The sequence below is a fragment of the Triturus cristatus genome, chromosome 9, assembly GCF_964204655.1.
Source record: "Triturus cristatus chromosome 9, aTriCri1.1, whole genome shotgun sequence".
Classification (NCBI taxonomy): Eukaryota; Metazoa; Chordata; class Amphibia; order Caudata; family Salamandridae; genus Triturus; species Triturus cristatus.
The window spans coordinates 1136142890-1136163448 of NC_140592.1; the positions used below are offsets into that span (position 1 = coordinate 1136142890).

The 20559-nt window shown below is 42.2% G+C and overlaps 1 protein-coding gene across 3 annotated transcripts in view; it reads left to right on the top strand.

Moving 5' to 3' along the window:
* The window catches only part of HEATR4 (HEAT repeat containing 4), a 774416-nt gene that overhangs the window by 712672 nt on the left and 41185 nt on the right, over positions 1–20559 (top strand). For all 3 annotated transcript variants that reach the window (XM_085627058.1, XM_085627059.1, XM_085627057.1), the window contains one exon: positions 12185–12341. In XM_085627058.1, the coding sequence (XP_085483184.1) occupies positions 12185–12341 (157 nt within the window). The remainder of the gene's footprint in view (positions 1–12184; positions 12342–20559) is intronic.

Genomic DNA, 20559 nt, shown 5'->3' on the forward strand with positions numbered 1-20559 from the left:
AAACGATGTAAGGTGATTCCTTTTATGTTATATGCTGCTAACCCAGTTGGAGCAGTAACCACACAAGACAAAGTAGAATCCGTTTTTTGCTGTAGGTAGCTTCTGATGACTTTTATTAGGAAACTTTTTCCAGTTCCAGCTTGTCCGCTTACATACATCCTGATTGGATGAAATGATGTGCATGAGCACTCTTTTTTTTCATGTAGAAATCCGTGATCAATTTTGTTTCTGATCTCTTCATAAATTTGTTGCTGCTCTTGATTCAGTTGTCTTTCCAAATTTTGTAAGTCTATAAATTCTTCTTGAGCTTGATTCATAGCCGTTTCCACTTCATTCATGGCTATTGATGCTTCATTTTCAACGATTGGTTGTCCTAGGGGATCTTGACTGAGTGTTCCTGAACTTTGGCTGTCCTGAGAACTGTCTCTAGCTATTTCAGCTGCAATTGTAGTTTCCTGTTCAATTTCTTCATTTAACATTTGCAGATAAGTTGTGAATGTTCTGCATTGTATGTTGTCTTTGCAAGCATTAAATGAATCTTCATAGCTTTGAAATTCTCCCAGTAGTTCATCCTCTGTACGCCATGGTTTAAACAGCTGTAAAAGAGCCAAGTAGTAAAATTCCTTTTTGTCAGTAGTGTCGCAACTCAGCTTCCGGTGATTTATCAAACTTCCTTTTGTTTGCTTCACCAAACATCCTTCCTCACCAATGACTTTATATTTTCCATTGTTGATGTCTTCTGCGGCTTTCCGTGAATAAATGTAGTTCTGCAGCACTTCATAGAGACACATGTTCTCCAGATGATGACTTCTCTTTGGGTAATATGTATCCAACATGTTTGATTTCAAAATATCTGTACTTTCTGGGTCATTCTCGGCCAAATATTCAATTTCTCCAACAGATTTCAGTACCCGATTTCTCATTGCTGCAAGGCCTAAACTTGCCCAAATTCTTCTTCTTGATTTCGAGTAGAGACTTGCAGAAGATAACCTATCTGAACATTCGTAGGATCCAATTTCTCGATGCGATAACATCTTCAAACTGAAACTGTACAGCTTCTTACTGACAGTTTTCTCGTGAGAAATCTCTTCCCACATTTCCTTCAATTCTGTTTTTTCTGATTTCGTAATGTAAGACGTTACATATCGAGCAACAGCAATGGAATTGTCAGCTACATACTGTATATCCATGTTAGCGTTCCACATGGATAAAATCACTGGGTTGTAGTCATTTATATTTTTTGATTCTTCTTTTCTTTTAAGGTTGTAGGTATTCTTAGGTGATTTTCTTGTGATAGTATGTCTCACAGATGACATAAAACTGTTAACTCTTCCATTTGAAAGAACAGGTCTAGGAAATCCAAATCGACATTTAGTGTAGTATTTATCTTTGCTCTTGTATTTCCGTCGACAGTATTTTCCACACCGATGACTTTGGAAACGTAAAACTTGCTCCTTTAACTTTTTCTCTTCTGTGCTTTTTGGTATAGCACATGTTGCATATTCTTCAATGTAAGATAACACTGCTTCATCAGTATCTGTTCCAAACTTTGGGGCATCCTTGATCCACAACAGCATATGAATATGAGGAGCACCTCTTGCCTGGTACTCTTTTCTCCAAAAGAAATCCACTACTTCTCCTAGAGGTGGATTTTTTTTATTGCAGATGAAGGACATCATAGCCTCAAATCTATGATTGAAATATCTGCAAACATTAACCGGATCCAATGAGCACAGTTCTCCTGCTGTCTTGTATTCGATGTTTTTAATGTTTGAATTTGCCTCTCGTAGAAAATCCAGTAAATCATCCCAAGCGTACTCGGCACAGCTTAGGGTAAGGAACCATGTTGGAGTTCCTAAATTCCGTAACATGCATTTTAATTCACCATGGCGTCGGTACCAATATTCATTTGTCCCACGCTGACAAGCCATCAGATTGATCAGTTGTGTTTCCAAATGATCATCTCGGTGCTGCACTTTCTCCATAAAATCCTTAGCAGACACATTTTGTAAATGTACTCCACTTTTTAAAATGTGATTTACTGCATAAGACAGTGCAGACAAGTCGCTTTCAAATAAAAGATGGAACAAATAAGGAATACTTTGTCGAAATCTGGGATCTTCAGCATATAGTCTTGTAGTCCGATACTCAGAAGCTGGAATCTGTTCCGGACGTTCATCGTATCGTCCTCCTTTTCCTTTAGGAAACAGCTGGGGAAAACATCGAGCTTCCAAGCTCTCCTCCCATACACTCACGGGAGTTCCTTTTGCTTTCTTCATCTGAAATAGATCAATATTGTCTCCCATAACTTCTTTTGAATGAAGAGGATGTATGCTAAAATGTTCATAAATTTCTTCTTCCTTTGACTTGTCCACTTTTTCAATTTGTCCAGTTGGTGTTTCTGTGTCTTCTTGTAAATCTTCTTCTTCTTCTTCTTCTATATAAATTGATTCATACCATTTGTTATTCCTTTTCAAATACAAATTTGCTCTTTGTACTTTCCGTACATCTACCAGCTCCTGCCAAATCTTCTTATTCTTTGTAGGTACACCATTAACCAGAAAAATTAATGGTTCAGTTTCCAAAGTATCCGCATCAATAGTTTCCATATTTTTTTTCAAATCCAAGGGCAAATACACCACTCTACCTTTTAAACCTCTCAGTAAATCTTACCAGTTTTGGGCTCCATACGTACTATGGTCTGGAACGGATGAACACATTGAATGAGTATAGACTCATATGTATTTAATTCAGAAAGTTCAGCAGGAATAGCATCCAATTCTAAATTATTATGTACAGCTCTGGTCGGCATTCTATTTTCCTCTAACTTGTTGTAACAGTATTTACAAATACGCTGAACTTCACCCAATTCAAAACAATTTTCAAGAAATATATAGGTGGCAAAATCCTTCCACTTATAATTATCTTCATTTTCACTCTTTCTGTAGAGATCAACATACCTGGTTTGTTTTCTATAATGAGTTCTGCGGCAACAAATACAAGTAATATTTGGTCTTTCATTAGAGATTATTGCAAATTTTGTTATGTGATCATTAAATGTCTTACTTACAGAGGGTTCTACATTTTCTTCCACTTCTTCCTCATTTACTGTGTCCTTCTCTGCACTGTTTTGTTCAGGACCAAAGTAACAAAACTGAATTTCATCAACAACCTTCTCTACATCTGATACCGTTCCACGGAACAGAGCCCTATTCAATTCATCTAACTTTATTGCTGGACTTTTAGCAAAATACAACCGTCTCACAAACTTTCTCATTTCAGTATGATGAACAGCCAGTATCCTAAAATGATGGAAAACACTATTACACACTTTTCTAGATAGACAAGCCAGAGAATGACCCTGCAAACCAGTATTCTCTCTCACTCTGCATGGATCTAGACTTTGAAGCACCTTAATCTTCTGTTTCACACTTTTTTTGCTATATTCTCTTAGAAACTCACGAAATTTATCAATAGATTCCTGACGCACAGTGCAAATACTACTACAATTCCAAGTGTACACTGGGGCTTTAGGACGTCTCCCCATAGCCTCATCCGCCATCACTTGTACCTCATCTCTTGGAACCATTATCTCCTTCTCCATTATGCAACCATTTTTCACTTCATAAGCACGACCTCTGGTGTCAACTGCATGCAGCAAACTATTACATTGAAAATAACTCTCTTCATTAAAAAAAGGTTCACTACTTGAACTATGCATCCATTTTCCTAAAAACACTTTACAAAAGTTTGTTCTGTTCACTACTCTTTTCCTTTTGCTATGTGATTTCAGTACATTAACCATTTTGTCTAATGTACGCATCCTATTCAAGATTAAAATGAATAGTTTCCTTTTTAATTCTAATGCCTTTGCTGCAATGGCTTCAATTTCTTTTTTTCTCTTATAAAACTTTGCCTTTTGCTTATATTTCTTCACATCCTTTATCAAATTGGACATAACTCTCCTCTGAAACATTTTTGTACGTATCTCTTTAAACGCTGTTTTTCTGTTTAAGTTTACCTTTTTAGTTGCAGAAGGTATATTTGCATTAACTAAATTCTCAATTTTTTCCTGTCCTTTTCGATTGAAATCATTCTTTCCAGTACAGACATTTTGTACATTTTTCCTTTTTTTGAATATGTTCCTTAGAAAATCTTTTGTTTGCTTACCAGAAGATTTTTTCTTTTTCCCAACATGAGCATCTCCAACTAACTTAGGTCCTCCAGTTGTCTTCAAATATAGGTTTTTTTTCTGCTCTTTTTTTACTCTGGATTTTGTAGGCATCTTAAATTTTGTTCACTGCTCTTCAGCAATACCTGAAAAAAACTAAAACAAAAATCCTTTATTTTATTTAAATATATTACTACATTTGTTTTCACATTAGTCACAAAACGAAATTTCTTTGCCAATTTGAAAGCACACTTACTGCTCTTTTTTTTGGCAAGTGATAAACTCTTTTACAGACTGACACATTATGAATCCACTTTTCAGATTTTTTACAAAGCACATGTCCAAACTGCTTTTTCAGACCATCACCATTTGTAACCTGGGTGACTGCCTACACTCCAGCAAGGGCAACCAGCCTTAGTGATGCTGAATGTATTTGCATTACTGACTGAAACCTCAAACCCCACTCGCTTGTGAATACTGTGCATGATTCCACATGGTAAGTAGCTGGCTGTGTGCTAAGAGTCTGCTTCTGCACCAAAAAATGGCTCCCCCTTTCCATCTAATGCAACTGTGAAATCACCAGAGCAATACGCAATAAATCTCTGCCTGTAATTCCTATTTGGACACAGAGTCATGTTTTCACATTAGTCACAAAACCAAATTTCTTTGCCAATTTGAAAGCACACTTACTGCTCTTTTTTTTGGCAAGTAATAAACACTTTTACAGACTGACACATTATGAATCCACTTTTCAGATTTTTTACAAAGCACATGTCCAAACTGCTTTTTCAGACCAGCATCATTTGTAACCTGGGTGTCTGCCTACACTCCAGCAAGGGCAACCAGCCTTAGTGATGCTGAATGTATTTGCATTACTGACTGAAACCTCAAACCCCACTCGCTTGTGAATACTGTGCATGATTCCACATGGTAAGCAGCTACCTGTGTGCTAAGAGTCAGCTTCTGCACCAAAAAAAGGCTCCCCCTTTCCATCTAATGCAACTGTGAAATCACCAGAGCAATACGCAATAAATCTCTGCATGTAATTCCTATTTGGACACAGAGTCATGTTTTCACATTAGTCTCAAAACGAAATTTCTTTGCCAATTTGAAAGCACACTTACTGCTCTTTTTTTGGCAAGTAATAAACACTTTTACAGACTGACACATTATGAATCCACTTTTCAGATTTTTTACAAAGCACATGTCCAAACTGCTTTTTCAGACCAGCATCATTTGTAACCTGGGTGTCTGCCTACACTCCAGCAAGGGCAACCAGCCTTAGTGATGCTGAATGTATTTGCATTACTGACTGAAACCTCAAACCCCACTCGCTTGTGAATACTGTGCATGATTCCACATGGTAAGCAGCTACCTGTGTGCTAAGAGTCAGCTTCTGCACCAAAAAAAGGCTCCCCCTTTCCTTCTAATGCAACTGTGAAATCACCAGAGCAATACGCAATAAATCTCTGCCTGTAATTCCTATTTGCACACAGAGTCATGTTTTCACATTAGTCACAAAACGAAATTTCTTTGCCAATTTGAAAGCACACTTACTGCTCTTTTTTTTGGCAAGTAATAAACACTTTTACAGACTGACACATTATGAATCCACTTTTCAGATTTTTTACAAAGCACATGTCCAAACTGCTTTTTCAGACCAGCATCATTTGTAACCTGGGTGTCTGCCTACACTCCAGCAAGGGCAACCAGCCTTAGTGATGCTGAATGTATTTGCATTACTGACTGAAACCTCAAACCCCACTCGCTTGTGAATACTGTGCATGATTCCACATGGTAAGCAGCTACCTGTGTGCTAAGAGTCAGCTTCTGCACCAAAAAAAGGCTCCCCCTTTCCATCTAATGCAACTGTGAAATCACCAGAGCAATACGCAATAAATCTCTGCCTGTAATTCCTATTTGCACACAGAGTCATGTTTTCACATTAGTCACAAAACTAAATTTCTTTGCCAATTTGAAAGCACACTTACTGCTCTTTTTTTTGGCAAGTAATAAACACTTTTACAGACTGACACATTATGAATCCACTTTTCAGATTTTTTACAAAGCACATGTCCAAACTGCTTTTTCAGACCAGCATCATTTGTAACCTGGGTGTCTGCCTACACTCCAGCAAGGGCAACCAGCCTTAGTGATGCTGAATGTATTTGCATTACTGACTGAAACCTCAAACCCCACTCGCTTGTGAATACTGTGCATGATTCCACATGGTAAGTAGCTGGCTGTGTGCTAAGAGTCTGCTTCTGCACCAAAAAATGGCTCCCCCTTTCCATCTAATGCAACTGTGAAATCACCAGAGCAATACGCAATAAATCTCTGCCTGTAATTCCTATTTGGACACAGAGTCATGTTTTCACATTAGTCACAAAACCAAATTTCTTTGCCAATTTGAAAGCACACTTACTGCTCTTTTTTTTGGCAAGTAATAAACACTTTTACAGACTGACACATTATGAATCCACTTTTCAGATTTTTTACAAAGCACATGTCCAAACTGCTTTTTCAGACCAGCATCATTTGTAACCTGGGTGTCTGCCTACACTCCAGCAAGGGCAACCAGCCTTAGTGATGCTGAATGTATTTGCATTACTGACTGAAACCTCAAACCCCACTCGCTTGTGAATACTGTGCATGATTCCACATGGTAAGCAGCTACCTGTGTGCTAAGAGTCAGCTTCTGCACCAAAAAAAGGCTCCCCCTTTCCTTCTAATGCAACTGTGAAATCACCAGAGCAATACGCAATAAATCTCTGCCTGTAATTCCTATTTGCACACAGAGTCATGTTTTCACATTAGTCACAAAACGAAATTTCTTTGCCAATTTGAAAGCACACTTACTGCTCTTTTTTTTGGCAAGTAATAAACACTTTTACAGACTGACACATTATGAATCCACTTTTCAGATTTTTTACAAAGCACATGTCCAAACTGCTTTTTCAGACCAGCATCATTTGTAACCTGGGTGTCTGCCTACACTCCAGCAAGGGCAACCAGCCTTAGTGATGCTGAATGTATTTGCATTACTGACTGAAACCTCAAACCCCACTCGCTTGTGAATACTGTGCATGATTCCACATGGTAAGCAGCTACCTGTGTGCTAAGAGTCTGCTTCTGCACCAAAAAATGTCTCCCCCTTTCCATCTAATGCAACTGTGAAATCACCAGAGCAATACGCAATAAATCTCTGCCTGTAATTCCTATTTGCACACAGAGTCATGTTTTCACATTAGTCACAAAACGAAATTTCTTTGCCAATTTGAAAGCACACTTACTGCTCTTTTTTTTGGCAAGTGATAAACACTTTTACAGACTGACACATTATGAATCCACTTTTCAGATTTTTTACAAAGCACATGTCCAAACTGCTTTTTCAGACCAGCATCATTTGTAACCTGGGTGTCTGCCTACACTCCAGCAAGGGCAACCAGCCTTAGTGATGCTGAATGTATTTGCATTACTGAGTCCAACCTCAAACCCTTAAACTATTCTTTTATTATACCAGTACACCTTAATTTATTGTGAAAACATAGTCCATATTATTTTACCTGTTCCTCACATTTAAATTTCTCCCAAAACAGAAAATAATAAACACAACTTCAACAAAAAGAATTGCATTTTTATTATTCATTTCTTAATTTACCATATACATCCCCTCTCAGACTCTAAACTCACCTTTAAAATTAGTTAGTTGTGAAAGAAATGTGGCACTCAAACAGCAGATTATCAGAGCCAGGATCTCTGTTCTCTACACCTCTCTCCTCTCAGCAGAACCAGATAATGGCAAACTTTCCCTCTCTTTTTCCACACATATACATGTTAGTTTCAAATCTCAGTGCTTGCCCCTTTTTTTCAAATGTAATCACACATTTCTATTGGTTGAAAACCAACCCTTTTCCAAAAGTACCCTTCCCCCAACTTGACTTCTGCCTAGTACCCTTCCCCCAACTTGACTTCTGCCTGCTACCATAGCAACAGCTCATGGAACACTGCTGTGTGGAGTCAGGTCAGAAGTTCGCCAAACAATGTTTCAATTCCACAGAGCAAGAGTGCTTGACTTTTCAAACCTAACAGCAAATCCATAGTACTGTTCTTTGGTAACACATTTTTCTGTACCAATACAAAACATGCTTCTATTAATTTACACATACAGCCTAGTTTTTATTCTAGAATGGTATGAAACAGCCAATCAGTTCTTTTTTTTTTGAAAAAAATATGTATGCCTCCATTTCCAAACTGTCTTTCTTTTCATATTGCCATTCTACTGAAAGACACCTCCTGAGTGCATCCAGTTCTCCTTTGAAGATGTTCACAGTGTGGATTGTAGGGCACAGCTATGTCTTCTGGAGTGAAAAGTATGCAGAGAAAACAGATATGGTGAGAGGCCTTGCTTTGCCAAATGTAGACATTAAATGGATTGGTCAGAGAGGGTTAAAGTGGCACCAATTAATGCCATTGGTGAAATCCTTCATGCACATCCAACACCCTGACCTCATAATAGTGCACTGTGGTGGCAATGACCTAGGCACTTTGACTGGGGTAGGTCTGGAAATGCTTATGAAGGAGACCTTTGCACAACTGTTTTCACTTTTCCCTAAAACTGCCTTTGTGTTTTCTAACATATGCCAAAGGCAAAAATGGAACTGGTCCAATCATTTCTGTCCGCAGATTGACAAAGCAAGAAAGCACGTCAACAAATCTGTTTCTGCTTTCCTCCGTGACTATGGTATGGGTTCCATTTACCACAACAACTTGCGTTATGACATGCAAGACATTTATAGAGGAGATGGTGTGCACTTCAATGATGAAGGGAACAGAGTCTTCCTCTTGAACCTTAGACTCTGCATCGGTACTTACTTGTAGGTACCACAAAAAAATCACTTCATAAACACAACGGCTCTTTTTAGAGCCCCCTAATATCTAAACACTTAAATCTGATTTTCATTTCTTTTTTTTTTTTTTTTTTTACCATACGCTTACCGTACGCGTACCCCGTGATTTTTTTTAAAATCAATAAATGTTTTCTTTGTACTTTTCTGTCCTTCTTTGACCCCCTTACAAATGTTAGGGGGTCTGTAACTCTCCTCCTTGCCCCCTTTTCTTGTTATCACTCTTTTTTTTCTGAGTGAAACACACGAAATGGCGGCCGCCGCTTCCTGGTTTCGACCGATTTGAATGTTTACTAAGATCTAAGAGCCAATCAGAATCGCGCTCGCGCACGCCACCGTACGCGTACGGTAAGCGTACCGTAAGCTGGCTCAGATATATATATTGATTTAAAGGCTATTTTCTCAGAATCTACTGAACAGATTTACACCAAACCTACAAAAGGCACTTCCTTGACCTGAGGACTACCTCTCTGCCAAATTTCTAGTAATTCTGTTCAGCCGTTCGGGCTGTAGCCCTGTCTAAAGGTCCTATGGAAAAATGCATGGGAAAAACGCGTTTTGGGACCCCCCTTTTATCTCAGCCCCCGCTTGACGAATCCCCCCGAGACTTTCAGGGAAGGAGCGGAGCGTAGCGCCCCACCTATTTTGAAAAATTCGCGAGGATTCGTCGACCGGCGCCAAAGTTATTCAAAATAGAATGTTGCGGATTTCCTATGGAAACGTGGTCCTAACTATAACTACCTACTGGCGACCGCCAGTAGGTAATATATATATATGTGCAGGACAATAAAACGCAAATGCATGGGATAAAACACAAGCAGATAATGAACACTTACAAGTCAGATAATAATGAAATATTCACAAGTGAAATGCAAGGAAATAGAACACATGTATAGGAGAATAACTGTATGTACATACATATATACTTAAGAACAGAAATACTTCACACGGGGAAAACAGAGAGGGCAAAACAGTACCATATTTTAGTAGCTATGGCACTATTATTCTGTCTCCATTTGATACCACACACTGCAGCCTCATTGATTTCTGTGCGGCATTGCATCACATTTTAGTAAATGTTCCCCAGAGTGTTTCAAAACAGGCTGAGCCATTCACCAGAGTCAACCAAAGGCCTAATTCCCATGACTCATTTAAGAACTAGATCATTAACACAATCTGTGGCTATGGAGCCAAGCATAAACCTGCAGCAAGTCAACTGAGCGGTGAATGTGGAAAGGAGGTGGAGTGTGTGGCGGAAGCGGAGAGGTGGGAGAAGGCGGAGCGTGGACAGGAAGGGTATGCATTGCTGAGGGCCTGATTTCATGTCATAATCCAGTGGATGTGAGTGAATAGAGGAAAGCTCACACAAGCAGGTATAAAATGCTTCTCAAAGGCAACCAAGGACAACATTGTCGAAACAACTTGTAAAAACATATCCTGCTGATCGTAGCTCCTCTTTCAAGGGTATCATCACCCTCTGACAAGGCACAGTGCATCACATTTTGGGGCAGACTGCTGAAATTAGAATAGATTCATCACAATGGGTCACTTACAATATGCTTCAGGATTCTGAAGAGTACAAGTGCTTTGCCGATCCATGTCGTCAGGTGTATGCCCGCCCTCTATCAAACCAAGTTTTTAGAGGGCGAGGACTGCCGATGATGAAGCATGACACCAGGTGGTGTGTGAGGCCAGTCCTTCACTTTTTGTGAGATGTCAACATACACAATTTAATTTTGAGCACCGTTTGGTCACTATTCTGGGAGCAGACCCACTTGTGTTTAACACTTTGTGTTGGAGGCTGGCTTGCTCCTGGCACCCTGTGCCTCTAGTTCCCTCCTCCTGTTAACCGCTGGGGTTAGTGTGGTTTATAATCTGTAGATGGTACCTCACAGCCAAGCAACTGAAAATGAAACACCCAAGTTAGATGGAACTTGCTGGAGATGTGCCTAGAAATCTGAGTCTCTACTCCATATCTGTGGGTCATGTAAAGCAGGTACTCCCTTCTGGAAAGAGGTTCTCAGCCATTTTAAGGCAGTATGGGGTTTCCTATTCATGAAAATCAAGTAGCGATAATACTGTGTCTTCGATCATTGCACATGGAGGCCATCAAAGCTTTTAGATATGCTCTAGTCTAGCACATGTGGGTGGCCCGTATGTTGATGGCCTGCTTGAAGATATACCAAAAAATAGCCTTGTAGTCTCTCAGACTGTGTAATAACATTAGGTTAAAAAACCTCTCCCAAGTTATTGCCAACCAAAATTTAAATAGGGTGTGGTGACCACTGATAACCCACCTAACAAGGATCAAGAACCTTAGGACATGCCCACCTAGGCCAAGAGCCATACAGCTCTTCGATTTGAGGTTTAGGAGTTCAGGTGGCAGGCACTGGACTCTGTGAATAGGAGATCCTTTGGGCTTTTTTCAACTATTTACAGAGGGACGTCCAGGAGTGAGAACGCCAGAGGGGTGCAGGTGGGAAGTATATGGTCATTGCTTTAGTTAAGAAATTGTTCTTTCATTTCCAGTTAATCGGGGATGACGTACATTCCTTGGCAATATCTGATAATGACTGTGGTATATCCATTAATGTAAGATTCAATAGACACATGGTTGCAAAAAAACAAAAAAAAACAAAGTCAGACCTGATTGAACTACTCATTCTTGGCAAGGGGCAATGTATAAGATTTCCACTAGAACACAGGAGAATTTCACACGATTGGAAGTTATATGCAGGGAGGTAAGGGTATGCATGAGGAGAAGAGGGAGTGTTAGCTAACAGAAGCTTTAACAGAGGAAAGGGCAGACATCTTGCTAGGGATACGTGAAGCATTAGGGAGACTTTTTCAAGAGCACTTGAAGTCCTATTCGGGCTGGCCATATTGATGGGGGGGTTGGGACGATGATGATGTTCAAAAGCCTGTGTACTACTGACGACCTATTTGTGTATGGTGGAAATTGACACAAATCCTACTTCACAATTTTTAAGGCTGTTGCTGAAAACTCACAGGAACATGTGTAAAGGTACTCACCTTTCACCCCAAGACATCCTCCACCATCCACTAAGGGGAACATGTCAAAGCACTAAACTAGTTTTCTCTCTAGCTGCATAGATTATGCCAGAAGGATGTGGTCATCCAGAAACTAAGGAAGCTGGACGAGATTGTGGAGAATGGACGTCAGATGGCACAGAAACTTATTCTTGACCACTATGAAGAGGGTTTTGAGGACATGGCAGCACTCCTACAAGCAGCTTGCTCAGGTAACTAGTTCTTGTATTAAATCCAGAGCCTGACACACCAGGTGTGTCTGAGTATAACTAGACCTCAATCATCATCAATATGGGTGTAAGCTCCACCAAATGTGGGAGGAGAGGACGGCTAATGCCCACTCAGGCAGTGGAAGAGCAGCAGAGCCGTGCAGCGACACACTGGGCATGCAAAGTTGGTGACTTCACCATTGCCCAAAACCATTGTGCAGCCTGGGTCAGTGTAGCTTTAACCAAGGCAGGCTGGTGCTGCCAAGTTATGGCCCAGCTCAAATTATCATTCAATCAGGAAAGGGGGGAGCTAGAAGAGATAGTTATCCATTCATCTTCCAAAGCATATGTCGTAAATCAAGGGGGAATGGATCACTTGTAACCAGAAGTAGAGGTTCGTAAATCTAGATTTGAAACTTTTAACACCTAGATAGGTGTTAATGAGAACCCTCAATAGCGTATTTTTCGAGTGGTATGGGTGGTTTTGGCGGTTTATCTTGATTCTCCGCCTTTAGAATACGCGTCAGCATTATCATTGGGTCTCTTGTTTGTCATGCTGCCTCCACCTGGAGGGAACCACTGCTTCTTAGTAGTGATCAGTAATAGTAGTGCAAAAAGTGATGGTGGTGAGGTTAAAAGTGTCGCACCCACACTACCTTCAAGAAATGATAATTTATTCTGGTGGGCGTGTGGGGAGACTTTTTAAAAAAAAGAGGTGGTGCTAAGGGTTAGGTTATGTAACCAGAGCACTGTAGGTGTCCATATCAAAAGGTCGACATGTTTCTGCCCATTCAATGCCCCAGGAGGGGGTCGTGGGGCATTCTTCAGGACCTATTAGTAGTGTGAGCTGTTGTTGTACAGTTCAAGGAATTGGAACAAATGCTGTCTTCAAACAATGTGATAGATAGCTACGTCTCAGAAATATTGTTGCCTGTGGAGAAAGAAATGAAAGTAAAATCTAAGAGACAATCAATGAGAAAAGCCCCAATTTTAGGGTGGCGGTGGGCTTTTAGAAAGTAAGTGAGTTAAATCAGCGAACAAATAAAAATGGCAATATCTGTACGTTGTAAATTTTGTACATTCATCTTGCATGCATAACAGAATGACTGTATCGATTGCCCTGTTTATGTTTGTCGAATCTAATGAGATCCTACCGCGACTTCCGTGACATTTTTTCCAACCAGTTGATAAACCAAGGGAAACATATCGTAAATACGTGTTCGGTCACCCGTACCGCACCATGAGATGTATTTTGACTTGGCCTTTTTCCACACACAGTATATCAGAGATTTGCCATTATATAAGTTGCTTGACAGTATCAACAAAAATTGCCATTTTTATTTGTTCGCTGATTTAACTCACTTACTTTCTAAAAGCCCACCGCCACCCTAAAATTGGGGCTTTTCTCATTGATTGTCTCTTAGATTTTACTTTCATTTCTTTCTCCACAGGCAACAATATTTCTGAGACGTAGCTATCTATCACATTGTTTGAAGACAGCATTTGTTCCAATTCCTTGAACTGTACAACAACAGCTCACACTACTAATAGGTCCTGAAGAATGCCCCACGACCCCCTCCTGGGGCATTGAATGGGCAGAAACATGTCGACCTTTTGATATGGACACCTACAGTGCTCTGATTACATAACCTAACCCTTAGCACCACCTCTTTTTTAAAAAAAGTCTCCCCACACGCCCACCAGAATAAATTATCATTTCTTGAAGGTAGTGTGGGTGCGACACTTTTAACCTCACCACCATCACTTTTTGCACTACTATTACTGATCACTACTAAGAAGCAGTGGTTCCCTCCAGGTGGAGGCAGCATGACAAACAAGAGACCCAATGATAATGCTGACGCGTATTCTAAAGGCGGAGAATCAAGATAAACCGCCAAAACCACCCATACCACTCGAAAAATACGCTATTGAGGGTTCTCATTAACACCTATCTAGGTGTTCAAAGTTTCAAATCTAGATTTACGAACCTCTACTTCTGGTTACAAGTGATCCATTCCAGCTCAAATTATGCCCCAGCTCAGGGTAAGAAATTGGCTTGCCCTGAGTCATGACATTTGTAGAGTCCTGCTGTCTAGATCTCACATCCTCCACTCACTGGCTGACCTTCCCAAGAGTCAGCCATTAGAGAAAGAGGTGGGGCGTGGGAGAGAGCCCCTGGTAGAGAGCTTCCTTTGCATCTCCTCACTCCTGTAGTCCTTCTGTACCATATCCACTGAGCCACAGACTGTTCTATGTTAGTGCAGAGTCTGAGCAGGGTTCAGGAGGCACTGGGCAGTAAACAGTAGCGGGGTAAATGTATCAAAGTTTTGTACTGACTTTGCGCCAGGCAAGGGGGCACAAGGGCAAAAACAAAATCTATGTGAGATTTATCAAGCCACGCAAGGCAACCTTGTGAGGCGCTGCATGGCTTGATGAATCTAGAGTAACACAGGGCAGCGCAAACCTCTGCCTTGTGTTAGTCTGCGGCAGGAAGAAATGCCATGGGTCAAGCGTGGGTGTTCAAATGCATCCACCCATGGATTCTGGTGCATCATAATGCTACTCCTCTGCTGGTGAGGCATAGCAAGGAGAAATATCTTTATTTCTCCTTGTTTTTCCTCTTTCTGAGTGTGCTGCATTCCACAGCATACGTAGAAATAGAAAAATGCCTCTCAGGATTGTTTTTGTGTAGGAAGCTGTCCCTTCCTGCACAAAAACAATCCTGCCTACAATGCAGGTACCCTTGCAAAGGTGCCTACGTTGGCGCGAGGCAGCCAAAAGTATGCCAGCAGTAGGAAAGGACTGGAATGCGTGGTATAATGTTCAATATGGTGCATTCCTGCCCTTTCACGCAGCGCAGCAAGATGGCTTGCTGTGTCACATTACAGATTGTTAAATATGCCCCCAGAGGTCTATCTCCTGAATCCTGCTGATGCCTAGCACCACATGACTGTTCTCACCAGGGATGCACCACCTCATTTCATCACCTGCACTATAGATTGACGTGGGACAAGAGGGAGGGAATGGACAGGGAAATGAGGAAGCCCGAGAAGGTAAGTGAGATACTTTTGGGCATAGTTTTGACACATGGGCTTGCAGACTGGAGGTTGTTCTCAATTTTCTCTCATGTGCCATGCCAAGGTCAGAAGACAAACAGGGAACCCTACTAAACGCTTTGACACTTCTCCCAATAAAAACGGTACCACACTTGTATGGCCAGCCTAGTGCCCTCAACCAGGGACAATGCAAAGACCATATTGACTTTTTATCTAGAGATGTGTGGGAATGCTGAATGGTAATAATTTTGAAAATCCCCACAGATTGCTGAACTTTCCTTGACAGAAATGTGATGAAAATGTGTGATTTTAGCAAATGTTGAGGTTTGCAAGCCATTCTGGTCAAGTAAACATGGAGCGATCTGTGCATGTGGAACCACCCTTTACTCCCATGCAGTGGTGTCAGGTACCCAAAATATTTGGTGAGTCATGACTCGTTATAAACATAGTTTATAATGAACCAGGACTGAGAGTTCTGGTGTAGAGGCTGAAGACAGTGCTTATCAGAGGGAAAGCAAAAAAAAAGAAAAAGTAAAATAAAAATGTCTATTTTTGTCTTCCAAATGTATGCCAAATGTATGCCAATGTGCAAGAAAGAGCAAGTTTATTAAAATACCATCTGACTTATGATGGTGTGGGTAACCGCAAATTCAGAGGTGCACATTACAAAAAATACATGCGTTTCCTTCATGCCAATTTTTCATTCATGTGGTTTTGCCATATGAATTGATGCCTGGTAGGTACAGAATGAAAAGTCATTATAAGATGCAGCTCAGGTGTTGGCCCTGGGTATCTTATTGTTTCTGGCCATTATATCCCTGCGGATAGAATGGTCTGCTAAATGTAACAGTATGTTATTATGTAAATTGGCCACCGGAGCAAACAATTACAGATAAAAACTTTATCACAAATTCCTATTTTGTCTTACTTATTTTCATTATTTTTAATTTTTTTTATTTTAACAATTAGACAGATAACCCCTTAATGAATTTGGAAATTTGTCTAGTTTTCAGAAATGTATTGTTTTCCGGGGTCACCCTTAGCTTTTACACCTCTTTCCACCACAGACTACAAGAAGGGTGAAACCACAAAAAATAGGAAAAATGGATTACGCTTTAAAAAAATGTAGTTAAAACTTTCCTTCAACCACATCACCACTTGGCAACTCAGATGTTATCTGGTTGGTCGTGATTAGCACCAGGAGTGATTGTAAACAACATATCACCACCGTTGTCAGAGCAGGCACACATTTAAGTGGTGGGATAACATGTGCCTCTTTTGTCTTCAATAATACCCAGACTCTCTTTTACCAACTGGCTAGGAGAATCTGGAATTGTATTACAAGACAAGAAGCGCATATTATGCAAGTTCAAAGTGTATTAATGACTGTCATTGCCGCATTCTGAACTGGCTTAAAACAAAAAGTCTTAAAGTTGACACTCTAGACCAGTGATGGCTCCTCCGTTAAGGCATAGGAGCGTAGCCCCATAAGAAAAACAAAATGATCAAAACAATGTTATTATCATTTTATTTTTCACTATTCTCTGGTGCTGTAAATGTGCAGGCGGGGCTGTGCCGGCCGCAGAGCAGAGGGGAGTGGTTTGCACACTCCAAAGTGGGCATGACTGCTTGGCCGGCCATCCTGGCCCAGCCAAACAGTCATGCGCACTTTGCATGTTCCCCACCAAGCTGCATTACACAGCCTGGTGGGGAACATTCCCAGGCCCCCAGTCCCCATCTGAGCGCTGATCAACGGTGCTCAGACCAATCACAACGCTGCATTGCTATGAGGAGACCAGGTGCTTCCTGTTCCTGCATGACTCGTGGATGAAGAGGACGCCAGGAAGGTAAGTTTGTTTTTTTACTTTTTTTTCTCTCGCCCTTTTCTATTTTTAACACTCCCTGTCCCTCTCCGCCTCACCAGCCGCTACTGCTCTAGACCAACCTGCTGTTTTAAGACTATCCTCTAACCTAGCCCCGGCTTAAAATACTTTTCATGCCATAGCACCCCTGGGTGAGTGAGCCCCAAACCACCCTGCATCCACCCCTCAAGGCCCATCACCCCTTAAACCCATCTACTTTGGGACTGCAGATACCAGATTGAATGGTTTGAATAATGAAATCAATAACTGCATGATAGAGGTTCTAAGGGCCTCAGTCACTTTCACATAATACTTAAGGCACCTCACAACGCACAACTTAGAGTACTAGTGGAAAGAAGTAAACTCTATAGACGTAGATGCATTCTTGGTGCACCTTGTAATGGTAAAGAGGACCCCTTTGGCGAGATATGCATTGTAGAAATATCTAAAGATCTAACATCAGACATACCAGCGTGCCAGAAGATAACTTCAAAGAAAGATTGTCATGATCCTCTCATGACTGAAACATTTGCAATGCCAAATTCACATTCCATAACACAAAATACCTGGGTTTAAGAGGATTCCCATATCTAATCCCCTCCATCAATCTACAAACCAAGGGGAATTTCCCAACTGTGTTATCATCAGCTTTTTGATGTCTTGTTGATATCTCTGACCTGTACCCCTTCTTAGTCCCATTGGCCTTCTGCCCAACTGCCAAAGAAACCAATCATACAGTATTTGTATAGCGCAGCACTGTAACACCTAGGGGTATCTGGGCACTGTGTCTCTGCCGAAGAGCCAGGTCTTGAGTCTCTCTGAAGTCTGCCCGTGAGGGGGCTGTACGAAGCTGGAGGGGAAGGTCATTCCAGGTCTTGGCTGGGGTGTAGGGGAAGGAGCGGCCACCGCTGTGGCTATGACTGATGCGAGAGTGAGAGGGTGAATAAAGAGGAGCGCAGGTGTCTGGACTGGTGGAAGTTCAGTTGATGGTTGATGTAGGCAGCTCCTAGGTCGTGGAGGGCTTTGTAGGGGTGCCTGAGTATCTTGAACTTGCTTCCCCTGGATGGGGAGCCAGTGGAGGTCTCTCAGGTGGGGAGCGATGTGGGTCTGTTTGGGGAGGTCCAGCATGAGTCTGGCTGCAGCATTCTGCATGGTCTGGAGTCTTCTGAGGAGATGGGTGGAGATGCTGGCATAGAGGGTGTTGCCGTACTCAAGGCGGCTGGTGATGAGGGCCTGAGAGACAGTCTTTCTGGATGATGATTGGGATCCATCTGAAGATTCTGCAGAGCATGCAAAGTGTGTGTAAGTAGGAGGAGGCGATTGCGTCGACTTGTTGTTTCATGGTCAGTTGGCTGTTGAGGATGATGCTGAGGTTGCGTGCATGATCGGTGGGTGTGGGTGTAAGTCCAAGTGCTGCAGGATACCAGCTGTGGCCCCATGTGGAGATGGTCTTCTCGAAGATCAGTACTTCAATTTTGTCTGAGTTAGTTGGAGGCAAATGTCTCTCATCCATTTGGCTATGTTGCTCATGGCATTGCAGAAGTTGTTTTTTGCGTAGGAAAGGTCCACAGTGAGCTAGAGGATCAGTTGAGTTATGTCTGCGTAGGAGATTATGTTGAGTCCGTGGGATCTGACAATGTCTGCGAGGGGGGTCATGTAGATGTTGAACATGGTAGGGCTGAGGGATGATCCTTGTGAAATGCCGCATCTGATGTCTTTGGGTGCGGAGGTGAAGGGAGGCAGTCAGATGCTCTGTGTGCATCCTGTAAGGAAGGAGGTGATCCACTTGAGGGCATCTTGCTGTATGCCTATGTTGTGGAGTCTGTTGATGAGGGTGTTGTGGAAGACGGTGTCAAATGCCACGGAGAGGTCAACGAGAATACGGGCCACAGTTTGTCCATGGTCGAGGAGTGTTCTGATGTCATCTGTGGCAGCAATCAGCACTGTCTCAGTTCTGTGGTTGACACAGAATCCTTATTGTGAGGCATCCAATAGGTGGTTTTGTTCCAGGAATTTGGTGAGCTGCTGGTTAAAGGCTTTCTTGAGTACTTTGGCCGGGTAGGGGAGCAGGGAGATTGGATGTTAATTTTTGAGTTTGCTGTGGTCTGCGGAGGCTTTCTTTAGGAGGGGTCTGACTTCTGTGTGTTTCCATCTGTACAGGAAGGTTGCTGTGGAGATGGAGGTGTAGATGCTGGTGAGTAGCATTCTGATTGGGTTAATTGCGAGGTTGTAAAGGTGGTAGGGGCAGGGGTCGGTGGTATGCCCCAGAGTGGAAGGAATACATAATGGCTGAGGTGGTCCGGCCAGTGAGTGGAGACCAGGTGGTAATTATTTGGCTGATGTTGGCTGGGCAGTTGAAAACATTGGGGTTGAGGGTGGCGGGTTAGAGGTTGCAATTGTTGTAGATGTTGGTGATCTCGCTGTGGAAGTAGTCGGAGAGGGAGTCAGAGAATTCTTGGGAGGGGTGGACAATGTTCTCTGTAGCTGTCAGGTTGGAGAATTCTTTGACTATTTTGAAGAGTTTCTTTGTGTGATTGGCCGCAGAGTCGATGCGGATGGTGATGGCTGCTTTCTTGGCTTCCTTGATGTGCCATTGATAGCTGCTAAGGGGTGTTTTGTGAGCTGCTGTGTCTGCGGGATTCTTGGTGGTGCGCCATTGTTTCTCAATGTGGTCTGTGGTCCTTGCTCCCGGCTCGAGAAGTAGGCATCACACACAGCGGGGCCTTGGTGGGTGCTTTTATGCGCGTTCGGGCTCCGAAAGTGTGAGGCAGAGTGGGCGTGTCTGCTCGTTGTAGCCTGGGAGCTGTGGTCCTTGTTCCCGGCTCGAGAAGAAGGCGTCCCACACAGCGAGGCCTTGAGGGTGCTTTTATGCCAGGGTAGCTAATGATGAAAAAGAAATGTATAAGAATGGAAGATTGGCCCATCTTGACAGGAAACTTGATGAATTGTCATAGAAAACCACCCCCACAAGTCCCCACACACAGATTTCACCGAGGTCGGTTTCCAGGATGCATACATCTGAGAAGTTAATGCACGGTAGGTGGAAAATAAATCAGTCATGCCAACTGTGGTCCTTGCTCCCAGCTCGAGAAGGAGGCGTCCTGTGCAGCGGGCCTTGAGGGTGCTTTTATGCACCTCTGGGCGCCGAAAGTGTAAGGCAGAGTGGGCATGGCTGCTCGTTGGAGCCTGGGAGCTGTGGTCCTTGCTCCCGGCTTGCGAAGAAGGCACTTTCATCCACAGGGGGATTTAAGAAATGTGATAATCGTTATAGGTGCCCCAACGTTAGACTGGTGCTGGCAGCCT